Source organism: Nicotiana tomentosiformis, chromosome 6 (assembly GCF_000390325.3).
Source record: "Nicotiana tomentosiformis chromosome 6, ASM39032v3, whole genome shotgun sequence".
NCBI lineage: Eukaryota > Viridiplantae > Streptophyta > Magnoliopsida > Solanales > Solanaceae > Nicotiana > Nicotiana tomentosiformis.
Window position 1 is genome coordinate 91,916,547 of NC_090817.1, and position 15,115 is coordinate 91,931,661.

General features: G+C 38.6%; 2 protein-coding genes across 2 annotated transcripts; both read left to right on the plus strand.

Annotated features, from left to right (window-relative positions):
* On the plus strand, nt 1–1,665 carry LOC138894973 (uncharacterized). The gene is made up of 3 exons (XM_070179684.1): nt 1–563; nt 819–1,207; nt 1,297–1,665. Exons 1-2 carry the CDS (start codon nt 267–269, stop codon nt 984–986), a joined length of 465 nt encoding a protein of 154 aa, XP_070035785.1. The 5' UTR covers nt 1–266; the 3' UTR covers nt 987–1,207; nt 1,297–1,665.
* LOC138894405 (uncharacterized) lies at nt 1,122–1,617 on the plus strand. Its single transcript, XM_070179104.1, has 2 exons — nt 1,122–1,133; nt 1,297–1,617. Exons 1-2 carry the CDS (start codon nt 1,122–1,124, stop codon nt 1,615–1,617), a joined length of 333 nt encoding a protein of 110 aa, XP_070035205.1.
* Nucleotides 1,666–15,115: the final 13,450 nt, after the last annotated feature.

The window sequence follows — 15,115 nt, forward strand, 5'->3', positions numbered from 1 at the left end:
AGCCAATTAATTTGGATTCTCCCCGGATAGGCCCGTTAAAAAGTGTAAAGCATTTCTTGTTGAAAGATTTTTTATTTCTAGGACTCGAACTCCAGACATCTAGTTAGAGAGAAAGAATATCAACCATCCCACTCACACCCTTGGATAAATATAGATATCGCAATTTTGTATCAGAAACACTGATAATACTACTTATAAAATAGCAACTTCCAAATCAATCCCACCATTGTTTTCCTCTGTCTTTCATTTCTTTTTCTTTCCAAGAAATGGATTTAAGGAAACTTGTTGGCTTGCTTCTATTAGTTTTCATATCCCTTCTGGAGATGCTTTTAAAGAAAATTGCAGTTTCGGTGTTAAGTTTCGTGGGGTTTTCTGATTCTCAAAGATCACCATCGAATAGCAGAGAAATGCAGAGAGTTGTTTCTTCACCAAGAATCAGACTAAAGGATGGAAGATGGCTGGCATACAGAGAAAGAGGAGTCCCAATGGACAAATCCCTTCACAGAATCATCCTTGTCCATGGGATTAACAGCTCCAAAGATAAGGATTTTCTTGCAACCCAAGTATGACTAGCTAACACCCTTTTCAACTTTACTAGTAATACAACATTTTACTTTCCTAATCTTGAAGAATTATCGTCCTAGTCTCCTAAGAATTAAAAGTATGTTTGATGCTCATTTTTTCTCTTTAATTGTTAACATGGTTGTTTTGATATTTCACATTCAGAGAGGGACATCCAATAATAGTTTATTTGTCTCTCCGCTTTTAGCTCCTAAATAATGTTTTCATTAGATTGATCTACTAACTATATTCTTTAGGAAATCCTAGAGGAGATGAGGATATATATGCTACAGTTTGATAGAGCTGGATATGGGGAAAGTGATATAAATCCTAAACGGTCATTAGAAAGTGAAGGTATCCTGCCTGGAATTGCCTCAGACGCATACCACACAGGCTATCAGGCGTGGCTTTTGTTGTTCCAATAATCAACTACAAATGGAACTCCCTTCCTCATGATTTGATCAAGAACGATCATAATAACAAGCTTTGGCGATTAGTAATTTGGCTCGCACGCTATGCTCCTGGGTTACTCTACTCATTTTTTACACAAAAATCGAACAATGTTTTCTCGGGCAATTCTGCATTGTTAAGCAAAAAGGACAGGGAAGTTGCAAAGAATGCAAATAGATCGGAAGTTTTTGACCCGGTAAAGCTCATCATCCACCTCTCTCAAATCAAACATGAGTTTTCGCGAAATGATTATCTTGAAAATTAATTGTCTTAATTAATTTGCAGAAACTTTATCCGAAGCAAAGTGATTTTGAGTCTCTTCTCCAAGACTTCACCTTGGCATATGGAAAGTGGGACTTTGATCCACTAGAATTTGGTAATCCATTTCCTGATGAAAAAGAAAGCTCAGTTCATATTTGGCAAGGTTATGAGGACAACATAGTACCTTGTCGCTTACAAAGATATGTTTCCAAAAGGCTACCTTGGATTCATTATCATGAAGTTAGTGATGGTGGACATGCGTTGTGGCATGTTGGTCCAATCGGTGAAGCTATCTTGAGGTCCCTTCTACTTCGTGAACAAGACACAACACCACAGAGTGCTTGATTGTAATCAAGAATATTATTAGGCCTAATATCATTTAATGAAATTAAATTGCAAGGATCTTTTAATTTTTAATGTGGGTATTTAATTCACTTTTGAGCTTGTTTTCCAATTACAACGCGTATGTTCAGTTTCAGATCTAATGAAGCACATTTACCACCAAAGGATAGTTCTCATAGTACTAACTAAATACCCTCTCTCGATGGAGCTAGTTGCCTTCTTTGATGTTGATGAGCCTACTACTTCAATGACTTCTTCCAATTAAATATTCAACAACTCAATATCCCAACAGTTAATATTCATTCATAACAAAAACCTATCTATAATCATATTAAACATTCAACACAACTAAAGCATGGCATATAGATATAACTAAAGATTAACACCTGGGATCGTCTCAAAACATTGTATGATCTAAACGTCTATTATAGTTAAGCAACTATTGAGGTCAATATATAACAACTGACGGATGGGCCTCACCTAGTTGCATTGCTAGCTCAACTTGAGCTTTAGAATCTCAAACATATACAAATTAAGGGTGAGTTTACTGACTCAAGGCGATAACTTTACCACATATGCATCAACTATCACTACAATAAAAGAGGTTTTGGCGACCATTGTAGGTTTCGTGGATCCCTGGATAATTATATTCATGATGACCCTAATAGTTGTCACGAGAAGTTTCAGTGCCGACTGTGATTAAGTTGCCACAAATATTTACTAAATTAAGTTTGCTGAAACCTATTTGCGACTATCAATCAGCAATCGCTACTAAAAGATCTTTTGTGAGCTCCAATGTAACTGCTAAACAGTTGTAGTTCTATTGTTTCAAGAAAATTGCGCGACTGACTATTTCTTAATGTGTTTAATTTGTCGTACCTAGTGGTTTCAAATTCAACTCAGTATTTACTTGCTTAAAATTTAAAAGGTATAACAACGGTGTTTGTGCCAACTTCAATTCGATTTCACCATTTTCAGATCCAAGTGATGATAAGCTATAATTACGTATTTTAGTCGCTTATTACACTCTAATTTACTGCATTTTAATTGAGTTTGAGCTTTAGTCGCTAGTGTTTTGCACTAATTGTGTGTTTTATGCCTTGTAGGAGTGATGCCGAGCTAAGTAGATGTTATGGAATGAATTCAAGTAATTTGAACTTTGAAATCTGAGTAAAAGCCCAAGGAATTAAGCTGGGATCGCGTTCGGGGATCAACGGATGATAGTTAAGAACGAACGAAAAATCGAGTAGGCATATTTCGCACTGTCTAGTAAGATGCACATAACTTTTCGTTCAGAATTCCATTTGGACTCCACAATATATGGTTGGAAATATAATTCAAAGAGCTACAACTTTCATGTTTTATATTTTTCCAAATTCCAAACAGAACAGGGTGAAAAACGCGGTCGAATCCGCGGCCGCGGATTTGTGGCAGAACACTGGGTAAAATTCGCGGCCAAATCCGCGGTTGAATCCGCGGCCGCGGACGTCCTGACCTAGAAAAGTGTCCTTTTTCGCGTAGGAGAAGGTTTAATTATTTGGGTCCGACTCTACTTGGTATATGTACATGGAAAAACGGTTTTTTGAGGACCTTTGACATACTTTTGACATAATTTAGACCTAAGGAGGGTAAGGAGACTAGGGATTCGACCTAAGGAGGCAAGAATACACTAGGAGCAAGGCGGAGAATTCTTCTACAAGTTTCTCACTTCCTTCTTCCTATTTCCATTATTGGTTATGAATTCTAGTATTGTAGTTATGCATACTATTATGAATAACTAATTTGTTATCTAGGGTTTTGATGGAACCTTTTGGAAGATGAATTCGTGTTATGTTTTAATATAATTGAGCCGTTGGATTTCTCTACTTGTTCAACTATGTGTTTTTTGCTGTTGATTGAATGGCCATCAATTGACTGTGCCTATTTAGTGTGTACTGCTCGAGAGAGAGTATATATTTAGATAGTTGTTGAACAACATCACTCCTAACGTTTGTGAGAGATCAATACAGAAGGTTTAAAGGCGGGATTAGAGATAACGAAACCTTGGTGCGATCGTAGTGAGCGATGAAGTAAGTGCCAGCTAGTGTAGTTCGAGAGAATACATCTAGTAAATTGCGGTAATTTCTCGAGAGAGAATTACGACAACCAAAGTACTCACGATCGGTAGAGAATACTTAGGCGAAATTATAAAAGACACAGCGGGAAGGATTCCGACAATTGGGAAAATCATAACTCTAGACCTCCTTAGTCTTGTCTTCAATCCTTATCCTTGTTAATTGATAGTTGTACTGCTTTCTAGTATTTGTTAGTTAATTAGATAAGAATAAACATTATAATCTTTATAATTAGAAAATTGTTTGGACTTGTGTTTCTTAGCAATATTGAACAATTATAGCTAAGCCTTAGTTCTCTGTGGGATTCGACTCCAGACTTTTAGATCGGATTATATTTGCAGCGACCGCTTATCCTTTTTAGGACTAGAGTTGGGCGTGTTTACCGAGCTTTATGGAGATTCTTGCAACTCATACTCTTGTGGAGTTATTTTCCGACCCACAGCTGTCCGATATCTCTAATCTTTGAATTGGATGTCATGTTACTCATGCCACATCAACTCATTTTCTCAGTCAGAAGCTATGAGGAAGTTGAGTTCAACAGGTAATCTGCGTATGGCTACACCCCCAGCTGTGATTTGAAACAGTTAGCGTGCAAATATATACACTCCTAGTTTTTCGCAACTTCACATCACCATCAGCCGATCACAATCCTACTTGTTGTGGAAGTTATTTTATTTTCCTTTTTCAGTTCATGTCCAGTTTCACGCGGGATAGGGCCACCAAGGGAATAAAGCATTTCCTATCGAAAGATTCACCATTTCCAGAACTCGACTTCTCGTTAACGGTGGAGAAATTTCAATCATCTCAGTAGACCCCTCGGTGATGAAAGTTTTTATGTATATGCTTTCAATGATTGAGTGATGTGCGTATCTTGATTTATGTTTTCCCCACAAGGATGGTAATGTATTACTCCTTTAGTAATATTATATATCAATATGTCACGTTGAGCGACTTCATTTGACAATCGCTTGTGATGTTTGCCATATATCCTTTGCATAGATAATAGGCAAAGAAAATATATTTTGTTTCTTATATCATACTTATGCGAGGCTCTCTTATACTTGGCAAGGCCTCTCTATACTTGACAAGTGGATTGATAGAGAGATTGTCTATTGAAAACAACATTTCCATCCTCACAAGATAGGGGTAAGGTCTGCGTACACAGTACCCTCCCCAAACCCAACTGGTGTAGATAATACTGAGTATGTTGTTGTTATTGTTGTTATTATTGTTGTTGTCAATAAAACTAAACAAGGCAACTTAAAAGTAGTAATTATTTTCCTATTTAAGATGCTTAAATTAAGGACCAAAATACGTAATAAAATAATATTAATAATAATAATGGTAATAAAATATCTGCAATGATAAGCTTGAGTATTATTGCTTTTTCCTTTTTCCCTTGGAATGCGATTAGTTTAAAGTTATTTGACTTAGAAGTTTTATTTACATATAAATAATAATAATAATAATAATATATAACATTAAGGGTGTGTTTGGTATGATGGAAAATATTTTCAATTTTTTCATGTTTGGTTGACTTAAGTGTTTTGGAAAAATAATTTTCTCGTGAACTCATTTTTCTCCAATTGGAGGAAAATGATTTTCCTATCAAGAGAAGGGAAAATATTTTCCAAAACTCTTCTTCAACCTTCCCCACTCTATTTTCCATCCCCACCAACCCCCCCACACCTATCCCACCCCTACCCCATCCACCCCCACCATACCCACCCTCCCCCAAACCTTGCCCTACGCCCACCCTAAATAGAAATATTATTATTAAGAATACTTTCTTTTTATGTTGTAAATAGAGTACTTTCTTTTTTCATTTCAATAAAATGAGTATTTTTTTTCATGATATAAAAAAAGTATTTTGTTTCATTTCAACAAAAAAATACTTTCTTTTCATGATGTAGAAAAAGTATTTTCTTTCATTCCAACAAAATAATGTAGTAAAGGTATCTTCTTTTATTTCAACAAAAAGTACTTTATTTTCATGATGTTAAAAAAGTATTTTCTTTCGTTTCAACAAAATGATGTAGTAAAAAATATCTTCTTTCATTTCAACAAAAAAAAAAACTTCCTTTTCATGATGTAGAAAAAATATTTTCTTTCGATTCAACAAAATAATATAGTGAAAAGTATCTTTTTTCATTTCAACAAAGAAGTACTTTCTTTTCATAATGTCGAAAAAATATTTTCCTTCATTTCAACAAAATGATGTAGTAAAAAATATCTTCTTTCATTTCAACAAAATAATGTAGTAAAAAGTATCGTCTTTCATTTCAACAAAAAAAATACCTTTTTTTAATGATGTAGAAAACATATTTTCTTTCATTTCAACAAAATGAGTATTTTTTTTCATGATATAAAAAAGTATTTTTTTTCATTTCAACAAAAAAATACTTTCTTTTATGATGTTGAAAAAGTATTTTCTTTCGTTTCAACAAAATAATGTAGAAAGAGTATTATTTTTCATTTCAACAAAATGAGTATTTTCTTTTCATGTTGTAGAAAAAATATTTTTCGACCTTTAGTTTTGGGTTTCGTTTCAAGTTTGGAAACTTTATGTTGCCTTTTGCAAGTGGTCGCGACAACTCTTCGAACTTCAAACAAGAAACAAAATCTTGAAGATACGAAATAAAATTCGTTTGTGTTACGATTTGGAATATTATACAGCTGTATATGTTTGCGGAGATATGTCAACTAGGTCACATTATGATGGCTAGTAACGATAACTCTCTTTTTATGACTATGTCACATTATGATAGAATATTATACAAAATCTTGAATATTTGCAAGGGGTCCCGATAACTCCTTTTTTTTTCTCTCTCCAACGGCTAGTAACGTCTCTTTCCACAGAAGCGCGTATCTCTCACGCTCCACTTGATGGAGCCGCCGGAAGGCCCTCTTATGGGGAGTAAATACGGAGGAAACATCGCACCATCAGTCACGAATCTTAATAACGAGGCAATTCCAGGAAAACACTCTTATGCCACAACGGTCACTGCTCCTCCATCTTCAACATTGAACCCTACCCGTCCAGACAAAGAAAACGTCATTGCTAGACAAATGACTCACAGCGGGATGCCAGCTGTGATATTCAAGGCCAAAGATTATTATGGCCCTCGCAGCCATTTCGAAAAGGGTGGAGGGAATGGAGAATGGGAACAAGGCACTCCGAGATCAAATGAAAGAACACTACGAAATGGTCGATAAAATATCGGGCGCCCCCAAGATGTTGCCAAAGAAGGATGACAACCGGTTCATCGAACAACCATACAGTGATGATGTAGCCGCACAAGCTATACCAAAAACCTTTAAAATGCTGCCCTACCTAGGATATATGACGGCACAACCGACCTCGAAGATCATTTGACTCATTACATCACCAGAGTAAAAGGCAACGACCTTGCCAAGGAACAAGTGTCTTCTATTTTGCTGAAAAGGTTCGGCAAAACCCTCACTGGAGGAGCATTAACCTGGTATTAGCAGCTACCGGCACGCTCTATTGAAACCTTTGAAGAAATGCCCGACAAGTTTGTAACGGCCGACGCTGGAGCCAAAAAGGCTGAGGCAAGAGTGAACGACATATTAACCATCAAATAATCTCTGGGAGAGGGATTGAGGGACTTTCCCACCCGGTTCAACCGAGTAAGGATGACTTTACCAAACGTGTCCGAAGAGATGGCGGTCGCATCCTTTCAGAACGGGTTGAGCAGGGATGGTTCAAGAGCAACGAGGAAACCGTTAAGTCGGTTGATGAAGTATCCCCAACAACTTGGGATGAAATCCACAATGCTTATTGTGCCAAGTCCGTGCAGATAAGGACAACCTCAACAGGCCAACCCACCGGCTAACCTCAGTACAAGCGGAGTTAAGAAAGGATCGAAGAGACAATGCCAGAAGAGATCACCCGATCCCACGACCTAACAGGGAACGACACCAACCATATATCAGAATGACCATCCAGACTAAGGACAGTAACTCATCGAAACGACAGAGGTATGCCCCTATTGTTTGGTCACAATTTTTGTGTGTCACTAATAAGTGGAGATTTTGACTACTTATTTGCACCTTTTGACTTTTATTTTAGTTCATAAATGTTTGAAGGTATTCCCGAAAACTGATAAGATATGCTTACTTATAGGAGTATTGGAAAATGAGCCATTACGATGAAATTCAACTCAAGAAGGAGTGATTTTGAACAAGGACAAAAATCAAACACACAGGCTCAAGTGCGGACCGCAGAATTCTATCTGCGGCCGCAGAATATGAAGAAGAATCAATGGAGCTTCAGTGTAAAGTGCGGACCGCACAATAATTGTGCGGCCTCAGAAGTCAAAGTTTAGAGAGTTTTAAATTCAAACTTAACAAGAACTGCGGACCGCACTATAATTGTGCGGCCGCAGAAATCAAATGTTCGGCCGCACCCAGAATTATGCGGACCGCAGAACTCAAGAGGTGTGGCCGCAACCCAGAATTGTGCGGCCGCAGAATCCACTCCTGTCAAGAGCTGAAGAAAAGTGCAGTCCGCACACAAAATTGTGCGGCCGCAGAATCTCCGAAAGGGCAATTTTGTCCGAAAATTCCAGCTTTGTATAAATAGACTACTTTCATGAAATTAGGTCAAGTATTACAATACTAGAAAGTCTATAGCCATTTTTCCTTACTCTTTTAGGCAACTTTAGTTTATATCGTGGATTTTACATTGGAGTTTCATCTATTACTCATTCAATATGAGTTATATCATCTTTTCTTCTTTATTTTCTTCATTACCCACTATGAGTAGCTAAATTTCTAGCTAGGTTTGTGACCTAACCCTAGTATGGGAATCAAATGGGTGTTTGACTTAGAGCTTGTTTATGGTTGGGTGTGTATTATTTAGCCTAGTTCTTGCTATAATTGTAGAATTAATGTTTGCAAACATTGCTTCAAGCCGATTTGAATTGGTCTCTACTTGAGAAAGAGAGACTTAGTCTAGGAAAATTTGGCTAACAAGAGTTTGGGATGAAATCAAGAGATTGATAGTCCCAATTAAGACGATGTGGTCTCGTGATGCATGTCACTCGGGATGAGTGCAGATTGAGTTCGTTATGTTACGAGTGGAGCTATTCTTATTTCTAAGACAAGTCAAGAGTAAATTGAAAGGAGTTGGGTTGGTTAGTAGTAGTTGAATCGACATGATTGTGGCAATGATCAGTCCCTTCGGTATATGAAGTTATACATGTGGTTTGGGACGTACGTGCGGCTTGACAGCCACCATAACTTGATTGATTTAGGAGGTATTTGATTCACATGGCCTTGTTGGGTAAATAGATTCCGGAAGAGTCATGGCGGTTTAGGTCACGACTTGAGGTTTGTATTTTCTGCGGTTTGGGAATTCGGTCGCGTGTTGCATCTGTTCTTCTGAAATGAGTTAAGTGAAAGGTTTCTAGCCAATGAAGTGTTTGTTCTACTGGTAATTCAGGGGTTATGATGAATTCTTATATTTTCTCGTAGCGGCATGATGGGTGTAGTGAGCAGCATGAGAATTTGAAAGTTGAGGATCAAGGTTGCGGTTCGGTGTTGATAAGAATGTTACGAGCTTGGATGAGCAGGGAAGAATTAAAATGTTTAGAGTGAGCTGGTGTTATCTTAGTATCGCCTGAGCATGGTGTTCTGTTGAAGAGGCATTGTGTATTGATTGGCGGATTGTGATTTGCCTAACAGAATTAGTACGGTTGGTGGTATGGATGTGCGGACTTTGCTACCTGAGCGGAAGGTCATGGGAGCATACCGCACAGGGAGATTTGTATAAGTGTGGCATGTTAGTCACTTGATTGTTAAAGATTAAGACCAAGTGTGGAGGTTATGGTAACATCGCGAATGCGAGAGCTTATGACTGAGAGGCTCCCTATTCCTTGGGTTGTGGCCCTTGTGAGTTTGTTTCGGATTTGACGGTTGTTCTTATGTGTCATGAATAGGGCCATTGTGGATCTTTAGAAAGTTATTAGCCTAGTATGGTATGATCAGAATCGGTGTGAGATCCGTTGGTATGACTAACGTGAGTGTGTGCTTTACGTCAGGTCGAATGTTATTTTCGCCATCAGCTATTCTATGTAAATCTCTATTATTCCATGTGGGTTGTGAGACGGCTTGATTATTCGCACACGTGTTGATGTCCTATGTAGCTTGTGGTATTATGTGAGCAGGGTGGCACTCGAGATACAGGTCATTTATTGCACCTTAGTTGTGCTTGGGGTTCATAACGTATGGCGCTATCCGTATCCCTAGGATTTGGTATTATGCACTTGGCGTGCTTGTGTTTGATATTCAGGCATTTCGTAAGTATAAGCATTACGGCTTGATATGTGTGTTTTATTCGTGATTGTTATGTGTGGATCAGGTGGGACGCAGCCACGGGCATGTTGTGTGGATCGGGTTGCACACCGCAATAGTGTCATGTCGGATCGAGTTGCACGCCGCAACAATGAAAGTTTGAGCATAGCTCCTTACACATATTTTGTGTGCCTTGTTTTCATCCCTGAGGTAGGTTCACAACATCTATTCGGCCGATTTATTCGTTACGTGGGCTTGGTAGTCCTTCTCCAGAGTTTGTTTTCCTTATGTATCGCATTCGAGTTGGAGCTTATTGGCGCGTTATGGGCGTCATATAAGATTTTTGGCAGTGTCTGAGATGACTTATTTCCTGAGTAGCTTGTACTGAGTGAGACGAGGTTATTGGACCTGAAATTTGAGCAATCAGATTTATATAAGGTTCATTAAAGAGAAAATATCGTTATTTAATTCAAAATGAGGTAATGGTTCTTGTCAGGAGGAGATACTCCATGAATTATTGATTCGGCAGGTGGTTATGAGTTTCTACGCATCTCTTTTGTCGTGGCAACATTGCGAGAGTTGGAACAGGACTTACATGTGTCATGAGGTGTATTGTGGGCATCAGATTCGTGGAATCTCAGTTATTGTGGTCGGGGAATGTTATTATGGACAACGGACTTATGTGGAGCATGGTGTGATTTCGGCATAGATGCATGATCATGTTTTGGTACAGTATGTGGTGATTGGTACGGTGTCCGTGTGTTAGGATCAGGCCTTGTAAAGAAATTCGGAAGTCAGAACTTGGTTCTAAAGCTTGTTAGCTAAGGTTATAGGGAGAATTTTCAGTCTGGCTCGAGCTAATGTGTTCAACTGGAATGTGGTGGCACAGGTAGGTGCACGAGGTGTTAAATAGTGATTTTGGACAACTCACGAGAAGTCCTTAGCACATTCGAGGATGAACATATGTTTAAGTTGGGGAGAATGTAACGACCCGACCGGTCATTTTGAGCTCTAGCGCGTTGTTCGGCGGTTTGAAGCCTAGAGTAGATTCACCTCAGGTATTATGATTTGTACGTGTAGTAGGAATCGAATCTTGGGAAGTTCGGAGTTGATTTGGAAAGAAAATTCTGATTTCGGAAGCTTTAAGTTGGAAGAATTGTCTAAGATTTGACTTTTAAGTAAACGACCTTGGAAACGGGATTCGAAGGTTCCAATAGGTTCGTATGATGATCGAACCCGGGTGCATTTCGACGCTTATTATGGGAGGTTGGTATTTCAAAAGTTTAAGAAATTCTTAAGTTTGATTTGAAGTGGATTTTAATATTATCGATGTCCATTTGGGGTTCCAAGCCTTGGAATAACTTCGTTATGTCATTTATGACTTGAGTGCAAAATTTGAGGTCAATCAGACTTGATTTGCTAGGTTTCGACATCGAATGTAGATGTTTGAAGTTCTAAAGTTTATTAATCTTGAATTGAGGTGCGATTTGTAGTTTTAGTGTTGTTTGATGTGATTTGAAGGCCCGACTAAGTTCGTATTGTATTTTGGGTTGTGTTGGTATATTTGGTTAAGGACCCGAGTGCCTCAGGTGAATTTCGGATGGTTAACGAATTGATATTTTGGACCTAAGAAATGCTGAAGCTAGGCAGCAACTGGTGTGATCGCTTATGCGATGTCTTGGTCGTAGAAGCGACATCGCAGAAGCGACATCGCAGAAGCGAGGTCGAGCTTGCAGAAGCGGAATGGAAGGGGCAAGGCAGTGGTCACAGGTGCAAAGAAATTCCTGCACCTGCAGAATCGTAGAAACGAGAATTAAGACGCAGAAGTGGCGGATCCGCATATGCACGTTTGGCCATCGCAAAAGCGCCTGCGCAGAAGCGAAAATTCTTTTGCAGATGCGAGGTCTCAGCTGGGCAGTGTGCTCCGCAGATGCGTATTTTGGCTCGCAAAAGCGAGGCTGCAGATGCATAAATATGTCCGCAGAAGCGGAAACTGGGCAGAACATAAGGGGATCGAACTTGGTCATTTCGTCATTTTCATTTGGGATTTTTGGAGCTCAGTTCTTGGATGATTTAGAGGCGTTTTCATCATGTAACACAAGGTAAGTAATTTTCCACTTGTTGGGAGCATAATGTAAGGTTTATATGTGGATTTAAGGAGGAAAATTTAGGAAAATTGTGGGATTTTTGTAGAAGACCTAAAATTTATAATTTTGGATTTTGACCACGATTTTGGACATGTAATTAGGAATAAATCTTATATTTGAGTTTGTGGTGTCATGGGTAAAGTTATCTTCGAAAATATTTGGAATCCGGGCACGTGGGCCCGAAGGTTAGCTTTATCTACTTTTCGAGCAGAGTTTAAAATTGTTTAGATTGATTAATTATGGATATTAGAATATATTTTAATTGGTTGAACATTGTTTGAATAGTTTTGGATCGACAGGCTTGGGTTTGAGGTGTTAGAGATGCTTTGGAGCCGGTTATGAAACTTCGGAGCGAGGTAAGTCTCCTGTCTAACTTTGTGAGAGGGAAACTACCCCTAGGTGATATTTATTATTATGTGCAACTAGTTGTGGGTGCTACGTACGCACGAGGTGATGAGAGTCCGTACGTAGCTACATCATGTTATGTCCGGGTAGACTTAGGATCTCATCATGTAATATTTGAATTATTTGAACCCATTCTGTTGGCTTAATTTATTGAAGTTATAATTGAAATTAATTTAGAAGTAAATATATGTACACTAGGTCAAGCCTTAACACTTTGAGTTGTGGGCAAGTTATTTGAGAAACGGTAAGAGTTATATTCATTTTATGCTTGTGTGCTGTATTGTAAAAACGTGTCCCGTAATTCGATGACTTCCTTACTTTTCTTATGGAGCGGGCCGAATGCCTTGGTAGTATATAGATGCATCTATGAATCATGGCGCACGTCCCTCGGCAGTGTACACATTATTCTGGATCGGCCGAACGACCTCGGCGAAATCTTGTGTTATATCGTTAGTAGTCCGAATGTTCACGAGATAAACCTTTCACTAATGCCCGACATTTTATATGGTATTCCTTATTTATTTGATAATGACACTTGACATTTTTCTAAGTCATTAAGGTAGAATACATGGTTTAGAAATTCATGCTTTAAAAGAAGTAATTGGAAGATTATGTAACTTACACCTCTTAGATTTGAGGTGTTAGAGACGCTTTGGAGCCGGTTATGAAACTTCGGAGCGAGGTAAGTCTCCTGTCTAACTTTGTGAGAGGGAAACTACCCCTAGGTGATATTTATTATTATGTGCAACTAGTTGTGGGTGTTACGTACGCACGAGGTGACGAGAGTCCGTATGTAGCTACATCATGTTATGTCCGGGTAGACTTAGGATCTCATCATGTAATATTTGAATTATTTGAACCCATTCTGCTGGCTTAATTTATTGAAGTTATAATTGAAATTGATTTAGAAGTAAATATATGTACGTCAAGCCTTAACACTTTGAGTTGTGGGCGAGTTATTTGAGAAACGGTAAGAGTTATATTCATATACTTATGTGCTGTATTGTAAAAACGTGTCCCGTAATTTGGTGACTTCCTTACTTTTCTTATGGAGCGGGCCGAATGCCTTGGTAGTATATAGATGCATCTATGAATCATGTCGCACATTCCTCGGCAGTGTACACATTATTCTGGATCGGCCGAACGACCTCCGCAAAATAGTGCGTTATATCGTTAGTAGTCCGAATATTCACGAGATAAACCTTCCACTAATGCCCGACGTTTTATATGGTATTCCTTATTTATTTGATAATGACACTTGACATTTTTCGGAGTTGTTAAGGTAGAATACATGGTTTAGACATTCATGCTTTAAAAGAAGTAATTGGAAGATGATGTAACTTATAGATTTACCCCATCATTGTTGTATTCTTCATATCTTCTTATGTTTTATTATATTGTTTTATTGGACCTTTAGTAAGTGTCGATGTCGACCCCTCGTCACTACTTCTCCGGGTTTAGGCTAGACACTTACTGGGTACGCGTTGATTTACGTACTCATGCTGCACTTCTACACTAAATGTGCAGGATCTGACAGGTTCATTCGATGGTCACCATGGCGTGTAGGTGCACCTGTTGAGGAGACTTCATGTGAGTTGCATTCCAGGCTACGCATCGTGGTCCACTGAGTCTCCATTGTACTAATTATTTTTTGTCTTATTACATTTAGGACAACTGTTATATTATTATTGTACTCCTTAGAAAAATGCTCATGTACTTATGACACCGGATTTTGGGGGTTCCTACGGGTCATTGATGTAGTTGTGTAAATATTATCACTTACTTTTAAAATCTATTTCATACGATTTCATTATGGAAAAGTTTTGATTTCAATTACTAAAATAGGTAAGTAAGTTGATAGATCACCGTTGGCTTGACTGACGGCGGTGTTAGGCGCCATCACGACCTTTAGCAAATTTTGGGTTGTGATAGCTTGGGATCATAGCATTAGGTTCACTTAGGTCTCACGAGTCATGAGCAAGTCTAGTAGAGTCTTGAGGATCGGTACGAAAACATCTGTACTTATCTTCGAGAGGCTACAGGGCTATTAGGAGCACTTCCCTTCTTGATTTCCTCATCGTGCGGTTTGATTCCATTGAGGCTTGTGCCTTTATTTCCTTCATACTCAATCTTATGCGACACGAAGCACTTGCTATCAATTGGACGTCGAGTAGTGGCATTGATACTGCAGACGTAGTGCCGGATGTTTTCTCTACGTGTTCGGACGAGTTATTATCGTCACTTTGCGGAAGGGTGTTCTATCCTTTCAGATCAGTATCTATACTTCCTATGGTTTAAAGGCTATGCACGGATTGCTAGTTGTTCATGAGTTGTTATCGCACCGTATTGGTGTAATGGTAGAGTGCTTATGTATGGATCGCGGCAGTGAATGGCTCGGAAGGAGGATTTCTCAGTACATGATTTATAGGCCCACCTGTTGAGGAGACTTCATGTGAGATGACAACTGTTATATTATTATTGTACTCCTTAGAAAAATACTCATGTACTTGTGACAAC

What these genes read in the sequence shown, in the direction of transcription:
- LOC138894973 (XM_070179684.1), top strand. Translation starts at nt 267, where the DNA reads ATGGATTTAAGGAAACTTGTTGGCTTGCTTCTATTAGTTTTCATATCC. An exon ending in AGGATTTTCTTGCAACCCAA is followed by an intron (nt 564 to 818) that starts GTATGACTAGCT and finishes TATATTCTTTAG; the next exon opens with GAAATCCTAGAGGAGATGAG.